The sequence below is a fragment of the Anarhichas minor genome, unplaced genomic scaffold (assembly GCF_050575085.1).
Source record: "Anarhichas minor isolate MPS153535 unplaced genomic scaffold, ASM5057508v1 ptg000028l, whole genome shotgun sequence".
NCBI lineage: Eukaryota > Metazoa > Chordata > Actinopteri > Perciformes > Anarhichadidae > Anarhichas > Anarhichas minor.
Genome location: NW_027466474.1, coordinates 5,743,334 through 5,770,250, shown reverse-complemented (window position 1 = coordinate 5,770,250; position 26,917 = coordinate 5,743,334). Strand labels below are relative to the sequence as shown.

The following is a 26,917-nucleotide window of genomic DNA, read 5'->3' as shown; positions in this document are numbered from 1 at the left end:
ACTTCTGGTTCTGTTTCAACTGATGATGGGGTCTTGAGCCACACAGCGTCAAACTGATTATTGTCACAGGGCCAAGTTTACTAACATTAGACCAGGATCACATTGGTATGTCCTTGTCCTAACTTGGCATTGATGAGGGGAAGTGGCACGTGACACGGTGTTTGGAAGGTTCACAGAAAATTACGACAAAAAATTCAAACAGTGTTGGATTCCAGGATCTACTCTACACTGTTCTGAAATGTTTGCGGAATAGAAAATTCCGTTTAAATATTTAGTCTCAAACAACAGCCAGACAATGACAAAAAACTCTCAACAAATGTAAGCCAGAGGTTCAGCAGTGCAGTTGAAATTGTTCAAGACTACCCTTTTGTGCTTATTTTCCATCAAATATCAAAATATCTAATTAAAATAGTATGAGTTTTGTGTAAAATTATGTTAAATGGTGACAAGATATTTTACACAGCTCTGGCAACATAATCTGAGTGAGGTGCTCTTGTCAGCTATTGTATTTAGAGCTATCCTTGACCAAAGACATTCTTAGTCAATTACACTTTGTAAACTAATCTATTGTTGATTTACACAATAGATCTGTAAAATTTTGTTTCTACACAAAGAATTGTGCAAAAGCACCATTTTTAATATTGTGTTTTTAGAGATGTGCTCATAAGTTTCCTGGAACTACGTCATTCAGCAGGAACAAGCACTAAAAATTCTGAATCAACTTAAGAAAGTGTAGTCGACTGAGACCAAAATGACTGAATAGCTGACTAATTGACAAAGTGGGGTCAGTCCTAATTATTTTATTCGTATACTTCTTGTTGGAATTCATTTCTAGTAATTCTGGAAAGATTTTCAGCTAACTATTTTGATACTTGATACCATTTTACAACAACTTTACAGAACTGTAGGTTGAGCATATAACAAATTGAGTAATATGTGAATGAGAATGAAGAAGCTGAGATGAAATGCGAGGCCATTATGAGCTGGCATAACCGTTGGTAAGATGTCACCATCCTTGCTGTTGCAGCCTGCCACCAGTAAATCATGCTTGGTGTTGCATAATCAAAAACACTATTACCGTATGAGATGACTGTAATGTCGCTGAATATGACGGGAAACCCCAAGTCAGGGAATAATATGTGGAATTCCCTTTTATTTTGCAGAATACACTTCATCTCCCCGTGCTTCCTGTGCCGTCATGAAACAACACGACTATCTTGAGAGTCGATCATTTTTTGGTGTGTTCAAGGCAAAAGTAACAATACGGCATGATGATTCCCTCCTTGTTTAACCTTGCCAATTCATTCCTTGTACTCCTGTGACAACAAAAGATATTAAAAGGGTGTAGAGGGAATTATAGCTTAACAAAAGAGTACATGACTCTTGGTGAGTCATCTTGGCTGTGATGCGGCCATGGCGACAGGAGCAAAACAGTAGCAAAAAGTTGATAATCTGCGACGGCGACTGGGCTGAACTTCCTGTCCTGTAGTGTAAATGGGTAGCACGCGATCGGTTTAGCCTTTTGACGTTCTAATAATTATAGTGATGGGAAACCAATGCAGCATACTACACACAAAATTGTTCTCTTAATTCTCAAAGTTATTATTTCACCTGTTAAGGACCTGGTTGGTGTTTTGTGTCACTGATGTTTCATGGAAAGTTGCCTTTAGGTCGAGATTTTCAAGACAAACAAAAAATTTCACAAAGATGAAACCTTGACAAGACTTGAGACCACCTGCCAAAATAAGTAGTAGCTACCGCTGCTCCGGCTGTGTTACATGGTCTGTGTGTCCTGAAGTATTCTCTCTCCCGTCCACTTTGCCAACTGCAAGGTTAAGACAACAGTTAGGCAGAGTGCCTTTTTTATTAGCCGTATATTAGCCATTGGAGATTAGGAGGCAAAAATTCCCCAGACTGCTCTTAAAAAAGCAAAATAAATGAACATCTGGCCATGATGGGTGGCCATTCTAGGTTATATAAAGTTGAGTAGTGCCAACAAACAGGAATCGCCTGCATGACATAGCAAAATGGTAAAACCAGAGGATTTCTGTTCCATAACATATGATTACGACTAGTTGGCAGACAGAAGCTCCTTGAAATTGAAATCTCATGCAAGATTCAAAGAAAACATATTGCTGGCTCAGGATGGATATGCCTACTATGGACCAGATGCTGCAATCATCATATAAGAACAGCTACACAAAGCAATTTGTTAAGTTACATCCCCGTGTAAGGGAATGCCCTTTTCTGATCTGCTGGCAAAACTCCCAATCCAGGTGAGTGTGTGTGAGTGTATGGATGTGTTTTTCTTGTGCTGCCTGTGCGGGCCCAGACGTACCACCAGTGAGCAATGAGCGCCCACTGAACTTGGTTGACCTCTCATCTCTCCCATTTTCCACTCCATCTCAGGTGTCGGAGCAGGAAAGAAAAGAAAAAATACTCCAAAACTAATTTGACATATCAACTCACTCTGGAAGACGACTTAGAAAAACAAACAAACACTGTGCTCATCTGAGAAGAACAGATGTTTGACTAATACAGCGTAGTGTATTCTAATAGAGAAGAATTACGACCACGATGAGTGAATAATATTTAGGACAATAAAATAGCAAGGCAGCTTCCAGGGTCACATTCAATCATCCCTTCAATCACTATTTCTTCCAATCATCACTAAGCTTCACTTGTTTTTCCATAATATAACTGTAGTTAACTACCTGGATAGAGCATGCAATCTATGAACTTCGCAGACACAGTTCACTGAATCAATAATACATGCATCACACCCCAAGTGATACGCAAAAGTCATTGACCGTTACGCAGGACGACTGAAATAAATCTGAAACGCAAGCGTCGTGTTGCAAAGAGCTGCAAAAGGGTTCCCTCTCTCCTTCTGAGCCGGTATGCTTCATTTAAATTGGTGTCAAAAGGTCACCAAGCAGCACACTTGACCTGTGCTCACTTTTCAATAAGAAGCAGCTACAAGTGAATTATTAACAAAATACCAAATAGATCAGACGATCTTTCAGACACAGTTTACCTTTTCTGCTTGAGTGAAGATGTAGAAATAGAAAACTGTTCAAATGTATCTCAGTAGAATGATAAATAACTTCAATATTATGACACCAACAGGGTGCAGCATGAATCCTAAATATTTGTGGTAAAGCATAAGTTCATCGTTTATTTACACATACATCGGTTACACACCTCAGCATGAATAGAAAGAAGTTGACGCACCATCAGTGACTAATGGCTCTACCAGTCTCCTCTGCAGGAACAATACCCTGCTGTCCTCCCTGCCATTGTCATGTGGATGCAGTTGGACAGAGCTCAATATGAGCACAAGGAGCTCCAGGATGAAATCTTTGCTCAGGTAGCGTGTCACATTTCCGTGACCTTTACTCGCCAGAACAATTCCAGGCTGCCTCTTGCCCCTACGTCCGCTTCCTCCTTGTGTCTTTCCCACGCTTTGTGTGTGGACAGTGAAGGAAATCTACTTGAAAACATCGTAGACAAAGCTTCATAGGCTAAAAGCATGTAGTGTGTGTGTGTGTGTGGGGGGGGGGGGGGGGGGGGGGGGTATTTCCTTTGTTTCGATAGGCTGTTTATTTGGGAATGGTGAGGAAGGCTTCGTGTGTATCTCACTAGACCTGGCACAAGGTGGAAGAACATCCACTTTTTATCTATCCATCTTGTTTTTGTGCAGTGACACTCAGACAATGACGCTGATTATATTGTCTGAAGAAACAGACTCTCTCTTCCAAAAATATTTAATCCTGTTCACTCATTGATAACAATTGCTGGATAAACTTATTTTTTAATAATATATAACACTGGGCTGATTTGCAAGATCAAAATGAGAAAAAAATCCAAATTAAACAAATCCAAATTTCACCAATACTCGTCTGTTAGAATTACCTGTCAGTCAACACATGTATTAACATGAATAATCACCCAATTACAACGGGACAAGACTGTCTCTAGCGGCTTAAATGAGAACTGCAGGTCCAATGACAGCCTTGACACATCATTTTCCTAAAATATTCAAATTGGATGTCCTACTGAAATATGAAATACTGAAATATCCATAAACACTAAAACATATTCCACAAATGTAAGGATCAAATAAAAAACGGCCAAATAATTCAACTCTTGGTAGCAGCTCAAATATAGAAAGAATAAGATGATCATTAATCATCATTAATTAATTAATAAAAACCACTCTCTGTACCTCTTCTGATAAGTGACAGCTGATCGGGTCAAATATCTGTTAAACATTATGCTTTCATCCATTCATTGAAACAAATCTAACAGTGCGATGTTAAAACTCTGTTCTTCCATGCATACAACTCTACTGCGCGTAAATAAGTGATCTGTATAAGCATGAATGACTTCTTACCATTTGTGTGTGACGAACAACACAAGATGACAACGAACAATCTGAAACAGTCGGCTGAGACCATCCTGGCAGCTCTTCGCCGAAATCCACACCGTGGAATTAGAAATAAAGTGATAAGAGTCCTTGGCGGAGGCTAATGATTCCGCGTGACTGAACAAAGTCTCTTAAAGCGAGTAAATCAAAGAGTCTTCTTTTTCCTAAAAAAAACAACGTGTTGTTAATCCACAAAAGCCTCAGGTGTACATGCACAAAGCGGCAGTGGTTCTCCCGTATCCCATGGCGCGTTTCGCAGGGGAGCTCTCTTGCGCAGCTGGGCTAGTCCAACTCCCGATCCGGCAAAGAGGAGACGGATGTACCGCTGTATCCTCGAGGCAGGTGCTCTCAAACCCCCCCCCACCCCCCACAAAAAAAAAGTAAGATGAATTAAATTCAATGGTTTGCGAAAAATAAAAGTTTGAGTGAGTGGTGTGTCAGCGTCTAAGTGGTCTGGTGGAGCCTAAAACAGATTAGTCTGCTCAGTGCTTTTCATGCGCGCCTTGGTCAATTTCTCCTCCCTTTCGCCTCTGTGCAACACTTACAGTCCATGCGTGAGGCACGTTTTATGGAGACACAGAGGAAGGACGCAACGTCACTCTTTTGGGGGGGACAAACTCCTTCCTTCAGGCTGCTGAGGAGGGGATAACCTCATGAGAAATAATGAGTATCTGTGGTAATTAGACCAACTTGATGCATAACTCCTACAAATGTACAGCGGTGTTATACTAACACCAATAAACATGGAAATATGCAATAGAAAATGACTGACTGTAATTGTATTTATTTTCAGTTGAAAACTCCACTCGAAAGTGAACTGAAATGACCCATAAATGTGTTTATCACAGCATTGTTTCAATCATGATTAATATCACCATATTGATCTGTGGTCAGAATATGTTTCTAAATGACTCTTTGAAGTTAAATTAGTAGAAGTAGATCATTAAACCTTTTTTATCTGACCTTTGTGTGTAAAGCTGCTTTTGATTAAAAAAAACAACCGAGGCTAAAGGTAACAGCAGTAATCTTGTCTTAAGGGGAAATCATTGCAATATCAGATTGATCTGTTCTAAGTGTTTAGAATAAATATGTGCTGCGTTTATTTTTAACTTCAGAAACAGGACACACTGCTTTTTATATCAATGTAAACAATCCTCTTTTGTCCAGCAGATACCCCACAGTGTGTGGATGTGCTGCAGACTGTTTTCTTTTATCACCACAACAATTACTCTGCTGCTGTAGGTCACAGTAGCAGGCACTGTAAATAAGAACATCCTGCCCTCACCTTTCCGCCAGCGTCACGGCTGAACAGCCACCATTTTGGGCACTGGATCTTGAGTGCAGGGGATTATAGGCACAGCACCAGTAGTGAAATGTGATGAGCACCACTCTTCCGTTCCTGTAGCAGGAAAACAGTGAAATGACACATGGGACAATTCATACCATCTTGGTCGTGGGAGTCCTTTTGCATTCTGGGATGCGTGGAGACTAAGTCACCAGCCAAGAATTTAAACATTTGCTTTTGCACAAAATAACTCAAGGATATCAAAAAGTATGTCTGTATTTGGTAGAACGAGCACACACAAAAAGCTGCCTCTCTTCTGTGTCCAATAAAGGGGACAATACACAGGATTGTTGTGCGTTGCGTTACTTTGTTCACTTTAGTGACAGAGGACACTCACTATAACAATCTGGTGGTGAGGAAACTTTAAAGTCACCTTTCTCACTTTGTAGACTTGGGAATTAGCTTAACATGGCATACAATTCACAGGACTCTCAAATAGTATTAGAAAATCTCTACAAGACATGGGCTCTCAAGTCTGAATGGTGACATATTAGTAAAGATGGTATGCTATAGGCTTACACCTTTTGAAGAAGAACATACTAAATGCACAAATAAAAGGTGAGGTTTGCAAGAAACGTCCTTGTACAACAATCTTCTTAGTGTGTGTTCACATTTTAAGTCTTCAGTAAAGGAAACATTCCCACTCGGCCAAGAGGGCAGCAGATATGTCTCCTGATGAACAATTGCTGGAAGTTGCGATAGGGGTTTGGTTTGAAGTGTTTTATTTTAGAATCTGGTGTTCAAAACACACTATGGGGGGCTAACTGGTTCTACACACGCAGCATGCACTCTTCCTTTCGCCCCCAACAGCAAAGTCTTCTTCAGTGAATGAACCAGAAATAAAGTGTTTTTTTTTCTGCAGAGGGGTGGAGAGAGTCTGACTGCCGGCCCTGATGATGAGTGGAAACAATGTCATAGTCTCCAGACCCCACTCATACTGCAGCCTTGGAAGCAAGGTCATTTTATGGAGTAAATGTTGGGGGGGAAAATAAGATTGATAGGCTACAATATTAACAAAACAATTTCTTTCATGAGAGCAATATTATGAATTGTTGATTTTTTTTAAGCCAGGGTCCTGGACAGAGGACTGCACTAGTTGGAAAACCTAAAAATAATCCAGAAATCAATCATGCATACAATTTATCATGCAAGTAAGCGGCCCATGGGTCAAGATCTGAGCTCTCTCCAAAAGATATCTGATATAAAAGATTCTTCTCAAGCATTTTAAGTTCAACATCTCCATTGTTAGGTTATAAATAACATATGATATCAACAATTTGGAAAAAGGTAATATGGAATAGAAATACATAAATTCATATGGGATCCAATAAAAGAGTAAAGATTTTGAAAATGTACCATATTAGCTGTCAAGTTTAAGGTGCCACTGAATATAACAGAGCTCTCTCTTCATAGATGTTCATGCCTGCTGTGATTCCTTTAAAAGTGGAAAGGTCTCCGTCATGTTGGCCAAACTAGCTGGTTGCTTTCGTTAAATGGGCCCGTTATGGCTGAATAAAAACAAGGTATTGGTTTCCTCAAGTAGTGGAGCGCATGTGGTACATGTTGCAAATCTAGACCTGCAAGAGAGTGAAATGCATTAAGTACGCATTATCACTATGCCAGAGATGCTGAACAAGAAATGAACAAATATACGTTTTTGTTTGTTTGGCACTGCATTTAGTATGTGAGACTAGCTCCACTTTTTTTGAGAAGAAACTTGAGTATTTTGAAGAGAGTAAAATATCTCATTGTTGATATGTCAGGATCATTTATTTTCTTCAACTTGTTATAACAAAATAAAAATAAAAAGTATAACTAATACAGCCTATGTTGGCAATGTTGCGTTGGCAGTTTACGGCTGTGCAACCTTTCCAGCAGGTACTGACACTAGTGCACCCATAATTAAGGTTATTTGCTGCAGCTGTGTTTACAAAGCCAAACCGGCCTATGTGAAATTTCTATTGTTGGTTCAATTTAAGAATTCTGTCGGTCAAATTTCACTTTAACATCAGTATGCCATAAGCTGTAGATGGGTGATTTCCACATGTCGACCCTGGGAAACATACAGTGAACATTTGACCAAGGGAAAAGGGCATTGTTGAGAACATAAAACCCTTTGAAAGGTCTCCTTAAGGTATCATACTAAGAGGATATTGAGCTAGGGAACATAGGAGACACAATCTCCATCAACCCCAGCCAAGGGCCTTTAATTGCAGAATAATGATAAATAACAGCAGCAACTGAGGATATTTTTTGTCATGCATTAATGCAGAATTATATCAATTTCGAACATAATCTCCAGTACCCTGTTGCAAGCAGGTGGAATTTACCAGTTGCAGATAAAGTCTTGGAGTTCACACGAATACAAACTTTCATTTTGTTAAACTAACCTTCAGGCTCTTCCCCCTCCCAGACAAACTTCGCGGCATTTGTGACAGCTGTCAATCAAAACAAACGGCGCCAACATTAGCCTGATAACAATTAATTTACAAGTGGTGAAACCTACAACATGGAGCGGTTTGTTTCGACGGTGAAATGTGAGTAACTAACCCTTTCAGCTGGTCGAAACGCTACAGCGTTATTTGTCACTTCCTGTGACTTCCATCTTATCTGGGCAGTTGGTCAGTAACCGGTGGCTAGGCTAACTAGCTAGCTTGTGTGTTTATGCTAACGCCACCTCTAGCTACATCGTCTTATTACGCCTTCACTTCGCTAACGTGAACAACAGTAATGAAAGGGGATTTTAAATTGAAATACAGCAATATAAATAGTATGTGGTACATTAATATGGTAAACTAACAAGCCTTTTTTGATACTGTTAACTTTAACTTGACCTAAGTTACCTAAATATTCAGAATTATGCTTTATTGACCCACTTGTGACTCAATCAAATCACCTTATAATAGTCTGTGGGAGAAAACAATGGGTGATCAATGGGAATTTTGATATACAGTTGTTTATATTAATGTTATTTCTTAAGTTAAAATACCACACATTTAGTTAATGTTACTGGTTACGGCTTCTGAACTTTTGAAGAGTTCATTTTTCTTTATTTCAGATCCTTGAATACTGGATTGAAAACTTGTGATGCACTAATTAATAATTGAATTGAGTTAATAATTGAACAATCAACGGTCCACATTTACAGATTATCTTTGTCATTTCGTCAACAGAAAGCTACAACAAAATGTTACAATTATTTTTCAAATTGCCAAAAGACACACTTTAGAAGTGTAATTATCCATCGCAGCACTAACTATTTTTGGGGAAACATTTGACCTTTCTCAAGAAAACTGTTGAGTTTGTTTCCTGTCAACATGTCTTGATTTTCTTTTGTTCCTCCACAGGTCTCATTGATAATCTGCTGCACAAACAGCCGAGAGATTATGAGGAGGTGATAGAGAAACTCTTCTCCGAGGTCTCTGGTCTGGAGGGTTTCCCCAAAATACCAGATCCACAGGTAGACACAAGTTTGTAAGAGTTATAATTTGACTGTAATAGTAAATTACAAAAAAAAATCAAAGCAACAATAACCAACTAATATATATAGATATAATATAAAACTTAGCAAACAGTCAAATCTAAAATGTCGCTCTTGCAATGCAGGATCTTCCATATGCAATACCAACAAGCCTTTTTATAGTTAATGTAAGTCATCAGTCTGATTTTACTTTAATTTAAATTACCTCTGGAACTAAGTTGTAAAGTGTAGTCAAAGTTTATTTTTTCTAATATAACATTATGTCACTTTTATATGGCGATAGCTTGGCAGAATATGTGAGTTGCATGCATATTTAATAATCTTACTTATATTACAGCTTGAGGAGTGTGCCATCCAGCTGTGGAACTGGGCAGTTACTAAGAACGTGGGCAGCACTATAAGCACAAATCAGAAAGCTAAAGGTACACTTCTAATTGCAGTATTTATTTACATGTGTCTGGCCACAGTCGAACGTTCTCACCATCCCTCACAGTGCGTCACGTCGCATGCAGTCTGCTGTGCTGCTGTGAGCCGGAGAATCCAACAGAGGGCGTCATCCGTAAGCAGATCCTGGTACGCAATACTGCAGGCCACCTCTGTGAGTGCTCAACATTTCAGGGGGGGGGGGACACAGTCTGTTTGTCAGTGTGTAATCTTTGCAGATGGCCAGCAAAACAGGGAGAACCTGGTTGGACTGCAAGAATCCCCAGATGGCAGATAACTTCTTAAGATTTGCTGTCAAGGTGAAGAAAGAAAGTTAACACTCAAATTGAGAGGGCGTAGATTAGAGCGTACAGTAATATGGCGTCTTTACAAGTTATACAACATTCAATATCCCTAGAGCCTGGAAACCCTCTATGGCCAACTAACGTCCAGAGGTGACGGAGCAGCTGACAGCGCTTCATCCAAAGGGGACGTGGAGAAGGATCTGCTTCGGATCCTCTCATGCCAGGCAGAATCGGTGAGCCGTGGCACATGTGATGTTCAACACCTTCGACGTGAATATTTGTTCTTGTGATATTTGGCAGCTGAGGAAGTGCTATTCTGACAGACTTGAAGTGTGATGTGTGAGACAGTTAAAATGCGAACTGAGAAACAATGAGAAGGGGGGGGGGGGGGGAATCTCATTCTGTGCTAATAAGGACTGTTATATTGTTTCCTGACATTTAACAGTAAGTTCAAGTCTCTTCTTTGCAGGCCGTGACTCAAGGGAACAACCACGAGGCTGTGGTCTATATGCAGCGCTGTAAAGACATGCTGCTGCGGCTCCCGAAAGATGTAAAACAATACCTCTGTTATCATTCTAACAACACATTTACAGTACATACTGCTATTTAACCGTGAATATATTTCCTCAATGCAGACCGCGTACCTCTCCCTTATGTGCTACAACTTTGGAATAGACACGTACAACCAGAGAAAGTTTGAGGACAGTGCATTTTGGCTGAGGTAAATATAACGTTTCATTTCTACAGGAAGGTGCTGAGAAACCCTCCGGTGGGAAAGTAAATGTGTTCTTCTTCTCTTTCTCAGCCAAAGCTATGAAATTGGGAAAATGAATGTGAAATACGCCCCTGGATCTGAAGTACAGGTGATACAGTTCAGTACAGGCGACGAGTACAAATTAGAATAGTTATTATTGTTCTTTAAATCTGTTTCCCTCACACTAGGCCAAGGTGTTGAGGCTCCTTGCCACTGTTTATTTAGAGTGGGACTGTCAGAGGTTTCAGGAGAAAGCTCTTAGTGCCGTCAGCTTAGCCAACAAGGTGAGATATGATCCATCGTTTTAAAACTATATTTCACGTATGCATTTTGAAGCATGCACTTACAAAATAAATAGATTCTCTGTACATAATTGTACTACGCAATTTAACAGGAATGTGTGAGCGCCTCTGGACTGTACTTAAAGATCAGAATACTCCTGAAATGCGGGGCCTCAGACGATCATATCAGAGCAGGTTAGTTATTACCTAAACCTCATTGAATTATTTATACTTCAATGTTTATACTTCATAAACCAAGCAGTAGCAGCAGAGAGTTTAAATACTCCAGGAATATTCAAAGTGTCTACAATGATGTAACTACTCTCTAGGATTTACACCACAGGTCAGGTGCTCCAGTAGAGCGGCTCAGTCTCAAACAGTAGAACAGTGTGCTTGTACTCGGACCCTCCTGTGTGTTCCTGTGTGTGTACGGATGACTTGCACAGCAAGTTAAATTAAAAGCTGTTTGTATGTTTTCAGGATTTAACGAGATGCTGGAATCAAAGGTTTCTCTTGAACTGTGTCTGAGCACAGTGAAACTACTCATGTCTGAAGACAGGTACACACACATGTACACGCATATTTACTAGTACTCTCACTCGAAACATACACACACAGCCTCGCATAAACATGCGCACAAATACACATTTTCCTTTTAAGGAACGCCCTGCTGTTCAACTCTGAATGTCTGTTTTGATTTTTCTAGAGAAATGCTGGCATTTGAGTATTTGAAGCGCGTGTGTCAGCACTTTGAGGCGTCCCCTGACCTGGGAACTGCTCTCGTCTTGCACATTGAGCTCCTGCTGCAGAGAGGCAAGGAGCTGTTGGGCAAACAGAAGATCGAGGATATCATCACCGGTACTCACGTTTTGCAATACAGTTCTAGTATAACTCTTCTTCAAAAAGATGGTTAACATGGATAATGTTATAATAATGCAGGGAACACACTGTAGCTGTGCCTCTGTATGAGTATTAGTTACGACTATTTATTACACCCACACAGGACACTATACAGGAAAACAGCTGTCTCCACAGGCCCTCACAAGTCTACATGTCATGCTGTGGGATAAAGCGTCCAAACACTTTGAGGTATGCTAAACATAGCCATGTTCTTCCTTAATTCACAAGATATTTTTATAGTGTACATATAGTTATCAGCATGGGGGCTCAGTGATCAGCCCGCTGTTCTTAACTAGTGAGCACAGGGTTCATTTCCACACAGGGATAAACAAAAGACCTTTCTTCCCAGGCCAGAAACTACTCTGAGGCTCTTCAGTGGTACAACTACTCGCTGAGTTTCTTCAAGGCAGGTCAAATGGAGCCAAACTCAGCCAAACTTCAGAGGAACAGAGCTTCCTGTTTCCTGCAACTGAAGCAACTGGAAAAGGTAAGCGAACTGGAGCCACAGTAACAAGTCAGGGAGGTAACCGTGTCGTACAGTAGGTGGTGTGTGTGTGTGTCAGAACTCACCAGCTAGCTTGTCACCAGCCACTATGGAAAATGCTCCTACTGCAATTTTTACAGTTCATGTATGTTGAAAACTTCCCAGGCCAAAGAAGCGATCAAGGAAGCAGAGAGATGTGATCCTGACAGCATTTTCACTCAGTTCAGTGTTTACAAGATTGCAGTGCAGGAGAACAATGTGGAGAAAGGTATCTACGAAACACTAGTGGTGTGATACGGTAGTACTGTTGCAGTCTCATTACAGCCACATTTCTCAGCCTATTCTCTGTGGTGATGAGGTTGTTGATCTGTACCAGCTGCAGAGGCCGTGAATGCGATGGGACTTCTGTCCAAGAGTGCTGTTGCCAGTTCGGACGGACTGCTGGTGTCGGAGAATGCTGCTTCCAAACTCCTCAGTCTGGCCGCTCAGATTGCTTTGGAGGTAGGACTCATCAAAGGACTCGTTACTCGTCTCTGCAAACCAGTTGTGGAGATTGTGGATTCAATGGGGTTTAGTCCTCAAAAGAGGTACTTGCGGCTTGGAGTTTGTGGCTAGGAAGCCAATCAGGGATCATGTCGTTGGCACTGCACTGATCTGGTGATCTGGCATGATATCACACATTTGGGCATGTTGCATCTTTACAAGCAAAGCTCCTCGTCGTTAAAATCAATCGGCCACCAGAGATAGAGCTGTCTGTCACCTCTCCAGGCCTATTTCAACCAGCAAACACACTGGACTGCAACCAGGCATTAGCAATTAGCGAGGGTAAAGTCTAAAAGCATGAATCCTATTTTAAGTATACTGCATGATTGTGATGCATGTGACTGGTGGGTGGTGGAATAAAAGAGGAGGTTGTTTGTTCCCCTGTGACAGAATGAACAGCAGGAAACCGCCATGAAGGCGCTGGAGAGCTTGTGTGAAAACTCCGAAGACGAAGCTCAGGTTCTGACTGCTCTCAGGTCTGTGGGACCTGCAGTACGCAAATGAAGAGTTAAATACCCAATCTGCATGAAAAGGATAATCTGTTCTGCATTATAGACATTTCACATGTGTTTCATCAAGGAGTCTTTTTCAGTTAGAGGTTGGTTTCCTTCTTTTGTTTTCCATGCTGCAGTTTGCTATGAGAACATAAATATATCTATATTTTGTGTTGTGTTGAGACTGTGTGAACAAAACAATGATGGTAGAGTTTCACACATGAAGTGACAACATTTAGTAGAGATGGCTTCTGTGCTGCTGAGAGATTGTAGTGAGTCTGTTGGTTTTCCATACACCTCTATGATCCACTGACCTATATTCCACTGGAAGTGTGTCTCTGTATAATACAGTTAGTAGGTGAAAGAAAGGAGGTCAACACCAGTTTCTCCATTCATCTTCTTATAGGTGTTTGGTTCGACTCGTGCTCTCCACAATAGAACAATCCAGTGATGAGATGAGGTGAGGGGAAGGGAATGTACCTAATAAAGTGTGATTGTATAGTATTATCGATGCTTTCAATACATCAAAAGCACAGGATTACACCCACTACCTTACATTACTCCATGCAGGAACGTGAGTCTGGATGTCCTGCTGCCGTATCTAAAAATGGGTGAGTACATATGCAGCAGGGGTTGAATTGCATTTTTGAGAATAAACGTCTCAACTACAGTGTTTTGTTTGCAGCTCTGCAGAAAGTTTCTCACCAGTCTCGCTTGACTGTTGAGCAACGCACAGAGGAAGCTAACTGGTTCAGGAAGATCGGTACTAAGACTTCTACTTGTCACTTCAATCTGACATGGTATGCTATCGCTTAACAATCTTGCAGCACCTTCATTTTGCCTGTGTGTGTGTGTGTGTGTGTGTGTGTGTGTGTGTGTGTGTGTGTCCTTGTTACAGCGTGGAACTCGGCTCTGCAGTGCGAGAGCAGCCCTGACAGGATGAGGGATTTCTTTGTGCTCTCTTACCAGGCAAGTCCCCTTATTAGCTTTGTCAGGTGGATTAATCAATATCTACAGTACGAGGGTGTAGATCAATAACCTGAGCAGGGATTTAACATTGCTTTTGGAAAGATAAACATATCAGTTCAAGATAAAGAATCACAGTGACCCACAATGACCCCCTCTGTCCTCGGACTTTCAGCAGAATACCTGTCGTCAATTATCTGGTGTGTTATTGCAATCAAAATGAAACTACGACTATCTGCGTGAACCCGTAGCTGTCCCAGCTGAGCCCTCCCGATCGCACCCTGCTCATGGGCCAGAAGACGTGTCTGCTAATGGCTGCCGCTGCCTCTCTGGAGCTCTGCAGGAAGTCTCTTCACTCTGCCCAGGTGTGCCACCCACTCCCTCTGCCCGTCTCCCACATTTAGCACGCTCTCCCTCCACATGGATGGAAATGTACCAAGTCCAGTGGAGAAGAGCGGTGACTAACACACATTATTGGTGCTGGCGTAGGCGTGTCGTTTGAATCCCTCTAGCCTTCTGAAGGAGGAAGTGGACACTAGATGGCGATGATGAATCCCAGAATGCTTTGTGACGTGCTTTCTGTTTGGTTCACAGACCGAGCAGCTCACTCAGGCTCTGGAGTACATTCAGATCTGTTGGGAGGTCTGGAAGACCCTGAAAGCATCAGGTACCTTTAGCAGCTTCACTACCCGAATAATTATAATATTTATTTGCATGTCTTTTAAAATGAAGCTAAAGAAATGTACTCTCACCGCGTACTTGTAGGAAGCTCCCCGATGGACCCCACAGACACACTGCTGCTGCTGTACGAGTTTGAGGCTCGAGCCAAGCTGAACGACCCCAAGGTTGGGACGGTGCTGGAGTCGGTCTTGGAGCTTGAAAACGTTGAAATCAAGGTGCTGGAGACGATTGCAGGTAAAAACAAAGACTGTTCATCTGATCTCTGCTGACACATGTAAAGAAACACACACGTTCTACAATTTCTTTTTATATTTGTAGCGTTAGCCATGGAGCCTCCAGCCCACTTCCCTCTGCTTTGTAAGAAGGCCTTGAGGGTCGCTCTCTCTCTGCACAAGAAACAACCACAGGCTGACCTGGCTAGCTGCAGGCAAACCCACCACCACTCTACATGAAGATACCTTTAAATATTCCCCACAACGTGCTCATTGGGATGAAAGGGTTTCTAACGGTGTGCCTGTTTTTGTGTCTCTTGTCTTAGCAAGTGCGTCCACAGCCTGATCAAGCTGTCCCTCCCGAGCGGCGTGTCAGAGGTGGGGGCCCATGTGCTCGAGGAGGTGTGGGACTACTACGAGGAGGCGCTGTCCGTCATTGCAGCCGCAGTGAGTCAACGCCAATCACACATGGCCATCCCTCGGCACCCACCTCCTGTTCGCTCCAACAGGACTGCTCCCTGCTATATAATTAACCCCCTCTCTTCCACTCTATGCCTGCCTGCTGTTATAGAAGCCTCTCTCTCTTTTTTTTTTTTTTTTTTTTTTATCAATGGGCTTTCAGCCGCACTTCAATTAGCAGATGCTTCCATTCACCAAACCCCTTCCTGCCAATTTGAATGCTAATGTGCTGTACAAGTCATCGTACTGCCGGTGAGCTTGCAGCTCTGAAAGAGGCATCAAATTATTGAGACACTGTGCTGCTTCAGAGGCAGCGCATATTTCCCCTTTCATTTTGAGTTATTACTCAAAAAGCCGTGGAGTTCTTTGGATCAAAGTGAAAGCCCAAGATTAAAGTGGTGTGAAGAAAACGAATGAAACTTTAGAAATGATAGACCTTCCAGTTTGTTTACGGTCTGTTTAAAGACTTCAAAGCATTGGTAAAGGTTAACATACAGTAGAACAGGATTGGATGAGTTACTCACAGGTTTCACCCAATATATTAAAAAAAATAAAAAAAACTGATTTCCTTCCATATACTTTGTGCAAGCCAGTCACCCAGGTGGCCTCCGTTTAACGGCCTTCTGAACATCTTCCTGCTCTTCTCTGCAGCCGGACGACTTCCCGGAGATGGAGACCCTGTGGCTGCTGACACGGGCGTGGAACACGGGGATACTGCTGTACAGCCTGGCTCAGTACCCCGAGGCAGAGAAGTGGTGCGGCCTCGCCATGAGCTTCATCCGCCACCTTGGATCACTGCAGGAGAGCTACGAGACACAGGTACAGGACTGGTGGAGAGGGACGGGGACGGGGACGGGGGAGCAGACTGGGGCGGTTGTAGCAGTGGAGCACGAGGGAAGGAAAACCTGACAAAGGCTTTGGCCCCACAAACACACACGTCTTGTGCTAAATCAAGTATATAACCATCACTGTAGGCCCTTCAGAGCCAATACCTTTGTAAGCTGTACCGTTTCTTTCCCCTTGTGTGACCACAGATGTCGGGTCTCTACAGTGAAATCCTGGACCGGTTGGACAAAGCCAAGAGGAACCTCATCATGGAGGAATAACTGAACCGGGACAAGTCAGCGGTCTCAGCCCGGTGTTAACTGCCTGTTCCGACTTTAACGGATTCACTTCCAACAGTTTGTTGCAGTTAAATGTTATTGATGTTCAGACAGTCCAGTTTGATAAAGTGTTGCTTTGAATCTGTGTAATTGTGGGATACAAGTGGTAAAGAAACATATTATAATATTCTCTCCAGATTTGGTCAATAAAGGCTAAAATGCCAAAGAAAAATCTGTATAATTCAATTATTTTCAAAGCCACCGAGTTGTTTTAAGCGCAATGACAAGCAGATCAAAATCATAACTGAGTCACATATTTTATTTCCAAACAAATAAACTCTTGTCAAGTCCCAAAATAAAACCCAAACAAAAGTTGCAGGACTGTGTTCCCTCATGACTAGGACAAGGAAGACCATGAGGCCGAGTGTCCCGATAGGCTGTACCACCTGCAGTGACAGGAAGGAAACTACTGTACAATCAAAGGGTTCATGTTTGCAAGCACTTACTGCACAGATGTGCTAGAACATAAACATCACCCAAAAGTACAAACAAGAACCCCGACCCCCCCCACCCACCCACCCAAAAAATAAAAGCATGTATGTCATCATTTCTCTCATCAGAACAAAGACCCTCATCAATTATACACACACACAGAGGCATTCAGGTTCCATCTGGTTATATACCACGACCTCAATGGAAAGAGTAAAATGAAATCAAGTTCTTTGGGCTTTGATATGGCTGACTGAGGTATGAGTACCACACACATTGTTAACAGTCAGCTGGATTTCAACTAAACACCAGAGAGGACCAATTCTAAACTTCTAATGATGTATTGATCAATGCTCCTGGTTTCTGTGATAGTGTAGTTTTCTGCCTGCATCTCTTTAATTATTTTACAATATATATATATATATATATATTTTTTGTTAAATCTATACACCCAGACACGTTCCACAAGAAATCACATGTAGACAGGCCCTACTTGAAGGGAATTGAATTCCCAAACTGACTAAAGTTTTCCAATAGGCATTTTGAAGAGAAATACCAACGATACAGCACATTTGTATGGAAATTATATCTCAAGAGTAGCTCAAACTTTACTTACCTGACATTTGTGGTCTATAAAACATGTTTGTTTCAGTTTTGATTCATACATGCATGAAGCACAGGTGAGGGCGATCTGCTGGGGGCTTATTTACATTGTACAGCTACCACACCCTTTGAAACAGTCTGCAAGCAGTTTATTAATGGCTCTGTTCCCTTCGGTTATTCCCTGAACTCTTGGTTTTTGACACAGGTAATGACAGCTGGTTTAGCAGTGGTGCCTGGCAGGTGGGCACACCTGTTCAGAAAATGCCTGCAGGTACAGGTGCTCTGTGGGGTGGGCGAGAGCAGGAAGGGGGGAGGGGGACCCAGAGGTCTAGGTTACCACTTCCTGTTGGGTCTGGCTCTCAGAGAAAAAAAATAATAAAAATCCTTTGTACTCGTCAAAAAGCTGAGGAGGAAAAGCAAGAACGTTCACAGGACCAGGGGAGGGGGGGCACAGTATTCCTTCTTCAGACGTGCGCTCTCACATGCAGACATTAACATACAGTGCCCAGATCCGCATGGGAGGGTCGATGCCACACCGGCCATACCTCACGGAGAAGAGGGGACACATAATACAGCCTGGTTACACCGTTAAGCTGAAAAACGCCTTTAAACTACGCGACTGCACTACCAGTACTTGTTGGTTTACATTTCACGAGCTCCGTCATCGCCCCACCCACACACACAGACACACACATGGCCGTTCAGTCGCAAGGGAAATGGTATCTGTACGTTAAAATATTCCTGAGCCGGTCTAGCTCACACAGTGGTTCATCAACAACAGATTCATTAAGAATTCATACGTGTATAGATGCACAGAGCATGTAGGTTTTTAATCAAACCCAACTTTTAGTGATATTTTTGGTAGGGGGACAGGGTGGGGGGGAGGGGACAATCCAAAACAGGTTAAATTTACTCTTTAATTGTTAGGACATCCAATACAATTATTGTCTTGTTCTACCCGTTTTAAGGCCACCGTCATGGCGGCAGATAGGACAGTACCATGTGACCATTCAATCAGAAGAGAGAATCCTCAGAAGGCAGAGAGTGTAAGAGGGCGGCCTGCTGCTCAACAGGAGTTAGGAGGCTCTGGCTGTCCAAATTCTAATCCAATGGCCAATTGTTAATTATTAAATAGGAAGGAAGGTGGAAATGCGGGGTGGGGGGGGGGGGGGGGTGAGACTGTATTTGATCTATTGCAGAGGTGAGACTTTGTTTTAACTATTGCACTCAAGTCAGGCCTCCTGGCAGTTGGAGGACACACACAAAAAAAAATAAAATAAGTAAGATGAGAGCATTCCCTCTCTTTTTCGGTGTGAATTGTGTGCAGCCTCCCTCACAGACAACAGGTAGTCACAAAACAGAATTTGTATTTGATGTAAGGCAGTTTGGTGTTTTGCAGAGAGCCCAGTTACACTTCTCTACCTCCATCCTTTACACAGAGCAGCTAAAAACCACAAGCAAATAATCCCACAAAGAAAGAAGAAGAAAAGAAATCCAACAGCCCTCCAAATTGACAATTCTAGTGAAGTGTAAAATGTGTAGTTTTTAATATGTAGTAAAATCTCAGTGGGATTTTATCATTTATCTTGTGATTTCATAATATAAATGTAGAGATTCACAACGTGTTTCCTCCTCTTGATCTGCCTCCCGAGATGTCTTTATCAGCTGCAGCACAGACGACTGGTTGGAGATAAATAGATCACCAGTTTGTAGGCTCCACTAATTTCCTCAGTCTTTATAAACAAGAGAGACGACTCCTTGAACAACACCATCAGCAGGGCTCCATTTCATCCAGTCTTTTTTAGAAAAAGAAAAACAAACCTTAAGTGGTCTTCACTTCTCATCTTGCACGTCTTTTCAAATGTGATTTGATGAACATTTACAAAGTGTTCCAACTTGGTACGATTGGTCTCTGTTTTCCCTGCAACGTCGTCTTGAATCCCAACTCCTCTTTCCTCATTTCTGTAACACTCTGATCTTCAGTCAGTCCCAGTTCACAAAAAGGATTTATTTCCTTTTTCCCTTTTTGTTTTCATTTGACAAACTCCTTTGGAATGGCGTTTCCAGTCTTGAATGGATTTGTTGAGAAACTCATGCAGGGGGTGTGCACAGTCACAGTAATGGTGATAAGACTTCTTTTTCATTTAGAGAGTAACATAATGATGACACTAAAACTTGATATGAAACATATCTGCAAAAAGGAAGTGAGGAGGAGGAGGGGCTATTTGGGCTTGGGGGGGGGTCTCTGGGAGGCAGGAGGGGAGCTCAGAGGAGTGGGGGAGGGGGGGGGGGCAGGGAGCTCAGAGCTTCTCTGAGGACGGGATCCAGATGTAGGGACCGGACTGCTCCTCGATGATTAGCTTGATTTTGTTGTAGATCTCCTCTAGTGAGTCGCCCTGTACGATAGCTGGAGACACAAACACAAACAGGTCGGTCACATCGGAAACACCAGGTCCACTTATCAACAAGTCAGGAGATCATTCATCTGCAACAATTCAGATTATCAATTCAGCATTTCAGCAAAAGCAAAAAAAAAAAAAAAAGCAAAATATTTGCAATGCAAATGTGGCGATTTGTCAATTGGTGTTTTTTCTTTACAAATAGAGCTGCATCAAATGTATTTTTCTACATTCAAAGCTTCAAAGTTCTCAATATGTATGAAGTGATTCATCAGATTTAGTTTTTATTAAATCAACTTTCTTTAATGAATATTACTCGTCACTCCCTTTACGAGCGGCAGGCAGGCTAGAGAGCAAACAGTTATTGATTAAAGAATATTTCGTTACATTAACACGTGAATTTTGGATGATTATATCCGTCTCTTATCAAATAACTTTTTCTACAAAAAGTGAAATACTATTCACTACCGGTGCCGTCATCTTCACTTCAATGTTTCCTCTTGTGAGCAAGTAAATAATTGATTTACAAATTAAAAAACAAATCCATTAGAGTTGAAAAGATTAGTCTATTAATTAGGGTATTTGATAAATTAGCCATTTGTTTTAAATAATGTTTAAATATCTAGTTTCGGCTTCTCTGTTGGGAGGTTTTACTGCACGTCTTGTGTGATCAGCAGTAAACTGAATATCTTTGTGTTGTTCATCTTTTAAGGGCGGCGAGACCAACCTGTGAAAAACTCTCCAAAGTCTTGCTCCAGCTTGACTGCCTTGTCAAAGACTTTATTGGCCTGCTCGTACGTCTGCCTCTTATTCATTTCCCTGAAAAAAGACGAGCAGCTGTGATTAGTACCGCAGACACACCGACATTCTTAACGGCAGTACGTAAAGAAGAGCTCAAACTTACATTAGGGCTTCAATGGATTTTGGTTTAATAAAGATGGCGATCGGATAAAGTTGTGCTTGCTGCAGTCGTTTTATGGCGTTCCCCGACACGTCCAGAATGCAGTGCTTCCCCTGCTGGAAGGTTGAGACAACACCAGACACTTTTAGATTTTTGTACACAAGTAAGCCACGTATTCATGACGGATTGATTTTGGTTCTTGTAATGCTTCAAAGAGGACCGCTGCAAACTAATAATTAACACGTCTGCTTTCAGGTTTAGCAGGAAACCCACCATGCCTCCGGTTCCACCTTAAACACACCGAACCCAGAGACTCGTACAGAGAAACACAAGCCTACCCGCTCAGCCACAGTTCTGACAGACAAGATGCTCGTCCCGTAGAGGTTCTCATTGAACTGGCCGGCCTCAATGAACTTATTATCCTGAATGTCTTTCTCCATTTGCTCTCGCGAGCCCACAAAGTGGTAGTCCTGGCCGTCCATCTCGTTCTCTCGCCTCGGACGAGTCGTGTCTGCAGGGAGAGAAACAAATCTATTCTCATCACTGCCGTTATGTGTAGTCGGACCGTCTGGATCTGTTGGTCGCTGTGAACTCACGGGGTACACAGGAGCCGAACTTGTGTGGGAACTCGGAGATGAGGTCATCGTTTACTCTGTCCTTCATTGGGCCCAGTATGATCACAGGCCGTGTGTAGTGGACTGCATTGGAGATGAAGGTGGGGGTGAGGATGCATTGAGAAACTTACAACGTATAGTTTGACTTTTTTCTTCAATTGTGTCGAAGTGATTCACTCACTTTCCTGTCGAATGACTGGCTCATAGGAAAGAATAGTGTCCTCCTGTCCCTCTGCAACAACAAAAGCACCATCGTCACAAAGCTTACATCTCATTTAAAGAAATACAAAAAGAGGCGTCATGGCTGACAAAACACCAAGAGGAATATTCATTTACAGTCATTTCACAGGTAAATCGAAGAACATCCGCCATGTTAGTCATTCGTCTATGTGGGCAGTGTAAAACAAACCAGGAGGAATTAAGGTGACTCACTCGAACTGCTTTCACTGTCACTTGTGTTGGATGTCAGGCATTCTGCAAAAGCACAAGAGCGAGTTACAGATCATTTAAAACAAGCCTTAGAAAGAAGATCCCTGTTTCTCAACATCTAGGCAAAAAAAAAAAAAAAAAAAAAAAAAAAAAAAAGAGGATAAAGAAAGGAGAAGTATTGTAGCCATGCTCTCGCAATATTGGGGAAGTGGTTTTAGGGGTGAGCAATAGGAAATTAAGTGTTTCCTGTGACAATATCCCAAATGACCCGAAATCCCTGGCCAATGTTTCCTATTGCTAGATCTGTGCCTGTGGCAGCAGATCTCATATCAGGGAAACGGCAAAGAAAACATACAAAGGCGTTGCGCCGTCCACAGGAGGGAGGCAGGAGCCGGCTGACTCGGGGGAACTGGAGGGAAAAAGTGTTTCCAACCAACACTCCGCTCTGGTGACAGATATATTCCAGCTCCAAGTGACCTTATCTGACAAAACCCTGATAAACATTTGTCGTAAAAGACCCCGTGAGACATTCAGAATAAGTGTAAACGCTCACTCAGCCTCCCTTGGGAATGCATATTTTATATGTACTGTGAATCTGAGTAGGCATGCGTGTGTGTCACTCTAAACTAAATGTGTGTGGTTTAGCATTCCCAGCTGGGTCTGCAGTGACAAAGCATTTTCTCTCTGAGCTCAGGGGACAGTTGCTTGACACAGTACAACCACACACTTACTCAAACTCTTTGATCCATAAAAGTCATCGCTTAACCCTGGGAAGTCCTAGGTGTCCCGACAGGTGAGAGCAGAAACCAAGAGAAGAGAGCAGACAGGAAGAAGAAGAGGTTAGTGAGAGCTGGGGCGGAGAGGGAGAGGAGTGCTGTGTGGTGCCCACTGACACATGGCGTTGTGCTCATTAAGCCTGAGCCCCACTTTGTTCATAGTAAGCCACGCTCTTTCAATTACACAAGCCCAATCCCATTAAAACGGGATTTTGTCCTGTTAAAGTGTTAAAGCTTCAGTCCAGTTAATGAGATTCTTGTTGTGGGTCAGTGACTGACTGGAGAATTGATCAGGACTCATACAAGGAGTAGCATCGCATGGTGTTAGAAGGCCGGTGTGTTAATGTAGCCAAGCCCCCCCCGTGCACACACACACACAGCTGGCAGCACACACTCCTCTGGTGCCCAGAGACAGATGCACGGACACACCAGAGAGGCCCCCCCCACATCTGCAGCCTGATGCCGGCTCTGCATGTGGGGCGTCTCTCTGGGACGGTGAGAAAGGGATGAGAGTTGGTGCCGTCACACACAAACCATCCCTGGAGGTGAGCGGAGAGATGAAAGTTGAGAGACAGAACTGAAGCATGAAGGGGATAGGACGAAAAAAAACAACCCCCCCCCCCCCCCCCCCCCTCGATCACACAGCTGGTACTCACGTTCAGACTCCCCCAACTCCTGCACAATATTCTCCTTGCTCTTGTAAAACGGGAACTTGCGCGAGAGGTTGAAGCTTTTTTTGCGCTTTACTTTGACTGGCTGCTTGTCGATGTGTGGGTGAGAAGGGGGGGGGGGGGGGGGGGGGGGGGGGGGGGGGGGGGGGAGGGGCAACGAGAGGGTGAAAACAAAAACAGAATGGGTTTCAATGAGGGTACTCGACACCCATGCAAAAGAAACAAATGAGATGTAAACACACAATCCACGTCAAAATAATGAAAATGAGAAGCAGGTAATGGGTGAAAATGAATGGCACATCAATGTGAAGGAAACAGGCTTCTGTTTACCAACTTAAACATGTCCCGTTTTCATTAAACTCAATCTGCTTGCATTACAGACGATACAGACAACATTCAAACTGATTTATACTTCTGCAAATTACTTCCGACGGATCAGCCTCTGACAAAAACGTGCAGACATTTTCTAAGTGCACATTTCTTAATATCCCTGAGTGCATGAGCTGCGGAGGTTACGGAGCTTCTGTGTAATCTATACAGTAATACGAGCGTTTTTTTTTGTGCCCGCTTCAGTGAGCAGGTGCTGGTCTCTTTCCCACACTCGGGGGGGAAGTAGGCCATCTCCCTGGGAGCCCAGCAGCAGCTCTGAAGACAGCCTCTCTGGCAGCAGGGCAGGCAGCAGCTGGCCCTCTACACTTACCCTGTTGGACTCAATCATGCCGGTCCTGGCGTGGAACTTGACTGTTTTTAACCTGGCTCGCTCTTTCTTCTCCACTCTGGGGGCAGGGGGAAAAAAGGGGGGAATAGGATTAGAATGGGCCTGAATGGTAGCAAGTCGCATTAGCTCGGTCTGGCATTAGCAGGGCGAGTGTACCTTTTCTTGCTCGGAATGACCCCGATCTGCTCGCTCTCTCCGTGTGGCGTGACCAGTCTCGCCTGCCACCACTCGTCATCAGAAGCATTGATGACGTGGAGGATGTCCCCATAAGAGAAGCTCAGGCCTTGGCTGGGCAGGCAGCTGTCCCTCGTTCGATCATAGTCAAACAGAGCTCTGGAAAAACAAAAGGCTGGAGTTACAACTTCCTTCCTTTTATCTGGAATTTGCGTGAAGAGATTCCAGATTGACCAAAATTAATCTGCTCCACGCTTGGCACAAAATGGCAGCTTTGAATTTCCTGCATCACTTTATCAGTTGTGACTTTAATTATTTCACATTGCTTGCATTTGGGCTGCGACTTGACTCAACAATAGGTTGACAATAAGATGACACTATAAAAACCAGTCGTATTGTGTGTGTTACAATAAAACCCCCCATGGTGGAGAGCAAGGTCCCTCACCTACAACACGTAAACTAAAGCACGCCATTCATCAATACCCACTGCTGTAGTCAAATACTTTCCACCACAGACATTCAGTGTTTATTGTCTGCCTGAGTGCGTCACTATCTTGTCAGACAGGTAAACCCAGTCATTTCTAAAAGTCATTTTAGTTTACTTAACCCACAAGCTTACAGTACATCTACAGGGTATAAACAATGGTCCAGTATCAAGGTGAAAGCATGTTTAACAACTGACACATTCACGATGCAATCCAGTGGAAGCTTATCTGCTGCTGCGCTTCACAGGGAAACTAATGCTAGACCTGTAACCTAGACCAGAACTACTTTAGTGGGAAGATAAACTGTCCCAAAAATAATTACCATAAACAATATTATTGTCATTTTAAGTGCATTTTATGCCACTGATACGATGATAATATAAAAGCATGATAATGCAAGTACACCCTTTCAAAGAGCAATGAACGTTTAGCTCTCAAGTATATCCAGAGATTGGAATTTGAATGTGAAAATTATTTAAATATTGTAAGTAAATTAAAAAAAAAGGTCAATAAAATAAAACCACACAACTAAAATAATTATCAAAATACACAATCTGGCTCGGTTAACAAAAATCCTGCATGTCTGCGCATAATGTCAGTGAAAACCCTGCTGTTTATGCTAGCATCATGTTGGCTAAAACGGTGGGGACACTTATGTAAATAAACAAGCATGTAAACACAACGGGCAATATCAAGGTCAGCAAAAATGGCAGAGGCCACATCGATATATCGTACGTTAAGTTGATAACGTCATTATTGTGACAGGCCTAACAAGATTCCTAACCTTAACCCTTTTACAGCACATTGACACACTTACAGAGCGTTTCAGAGAGAGTGGAAGCACATGCGACACTGTTTTCTTTTGTTTCTTTTTTTTTTTTGAGAACACCGTAGATGTTCAACGCCTCCACATTCCCGAGGCTGGGCTGAGAGGACATGGCGGCCCCTGCATCAGTCGGCTAGCTAGACAGCTTTTCCAACATATCTGTGGGCTTAGTCACCTGCACAAGAGCAGGCTAGGCTCTACATGCCTCCTAGGAGGCCGTCTATAAGAGAGGCATGAGTCAGATGGTTAACACTCCTCCCTCTATAGCGAGGGTCCAATGAGATAACACCTACAGTATATACTTTTGATACATCCGAGTAAGGTCCATTGCTGTTTGAACTTAGCCTAAATCAATCTAGTAATGTAGCTATTAGGCTTAGGTTAAGTGAAGCGCATTAGTGCTTCAGCAGAAATCGGGTGAAGTACTTGGACTGTGGAGTTACATCACACACGGTCCTTTCACCTTGACCCTTGTAAGCCCTTTGGGACTCGCTGCTTTTATGTGAGCAGAGCGATGTCTCCCGTTTTAATTCCTAAACGAGCCTCCATCCAGATTGGCGACCGGCCCAAAGTGTCATAACACAGGTCACTTCGACAAGCCCCGCTGTCGATCTGCATTACGCAAAGTAGAGTAAATGTCATGTGTGGCATCAAAACAACAACGGGGGTTGCCCGTCCATCAACTTACGATGGGGATGAATTGTATCAACCCAAAGCCCTGAATTTTATGCTACCCTACAAAAAGCTCAGTGTGAAGAATCGTATTTTTCGCCATCTATACGTCACGCTGCTGAACTCGACAGTGGGGCTGCTTTTTGACAACACGTGCTTTCAGGCTTTGTTCTCCCCCACAGGCAGGTAGAAGTTCATAGAGTTCATTATGCAAGAGTAGCTATTTTGACTCCAGATCTTACAATATCACGTCGTGAGTGCAAGCGTCGCCGCGCGTGTGTGTGTGTGTTGGTGTGTGTG

The 26,917-nt window shown here is 42.8% G+C and overlaps 3 protein-coding genes across 13 annotated transcripts in view; 1 reads left to right on the top strand and 2 right to left on the bottom strand.

The window, feature by feature from the left end:
- kdrl (kinase insert domain receptor like) overlaps nucleotides 1-4,460 on the bottom strand; it is a 39,761-nt gene extending 35,301 nt beyond the window's left edge. Inside the window, exon 1 of the mRNA XM_076103371.1 lies at nucleotides 4,397-4,460. Coding sequence (XP_075959486.1) covers nucleotides 4,397-4,460 — 64 coding nt within the window. The remainder of the gene's footprint in view (nucleotides 1-4,396) is intronic.
- A 3,823-nt stretch (nucleotides 4,461-8,283) lies between these two features.
- tex11 (testis expressed 11) lies at nucleotides 8,284-17,078 on the top strand. Its single transcript, XM_076103292.1, has 29 exons — nucleotides 8,284-8,311; nucleotides 9,122-9,234; nucleotides 9,593-9,677; nucleotides 9,749-9,828; nucleotides 9,918-9,998; nucleotides 10,097-10,216; nucleotides 10,453-10,533; nucleotides 10,619-10,704; nucleotides 10,789-10,846; nucleotides 10,926-11,021; nucleotides 11,132-11,213; nucleotides 11,499-11,577; nucleotides 11,725-11,876; nucleotides 12,022-12,107; nucleotides 12,268-12,405; nucleotides 12,568-12,670; nucleotides 12,779-12,903; nucleotides 13,336-13,421; nucleotides 13,846-13,899; nucleotides 14,010-14,050; nucleotides 14,125-14,202; nucleotides 14,338-14,408; nucleotides 14,657-14,770; nucleotides 15,000-15,072; nucleotides 15,171-15,320; nucleotides 15,405-15,513; nucleotides 15,625-15,745; nucleotides 16,409-16,576; nucleotides 16,792-17,078. The coding sequence occupies exons 1-29, from the start codon at nucleotides 8,284-8,286 to the stop codon at nucleotides 16,861-16,863; spliced, it is 2,730 nt and encodes a 909-aa protein (XP_075959407.1). The 3' UTR covers nucleotides 16,864-17,078.
- Nucleotides 17,079-17,161: 83 nt separating this feature from the next.
- dlg3 (discs, large homolog 3 (Drosophila)) overlaps nucleotides 17,162-26,917 on the bottom strand; it is a 71,353-nt gene continuing 61,597 nt past the window's right edge. For 4 of the 11 annotated variants that reach the window (XM_076103284.1, XM_076103287.1, XM_076103288.1 and 1 more), the window contains 9 exons: nucleotides 24,617-24,793; nucleotides 24,443-24,518; nucleotides 23,027-23,072; nucleotides 22,048-22,098; nucleotides 21,849-21,950; nucleotides 21,591-21,763; nucleotides 21,256-21,365; nucleotides 21,079-21,170; nucleotides 17,162-20,359 (listed from right to left, as the gene is read on the bottom strand). In XM_076103284.1, coding sequence (XP_075959399.1) covers nucleotides 20,253-20,359; nucleotides 21,079-21,170; nucleotides 21,256-21,365; nucleotides 21,591-21,763; nucleotides 21,849-21,950; nucleotides 22,048-22,098; nucleotides 23,027-23,072; nucleotides 24,443-24,518; nucleotides 24,617-24,793 — 934 coding nt within the window. In that variant the 3' untranslated portion in view covers nucleotides 17,162-20,252. Of the gene's footprint in view, nucleotides 20,360-21,078; nucleotides 21,171-21,255; nucleotides 21,369-21,590; nucleotides 21,764-21,848; nucleotides 21,951-22,047; nucleotides 22,099-22,298; nucleotides 22,341-23,026; nucleotides 23,073-23,727; nucleotides 23,831-24,442; nucleotides 24,519-24,616; nucleotides 24,794-26,917 lie in introns of all 11 variants that reach the window. The other 7 variants (XM_076103280.1, XM_076103291.1, XM_076103290.1 and 4 more) reach the window with 4 other exon arrangements.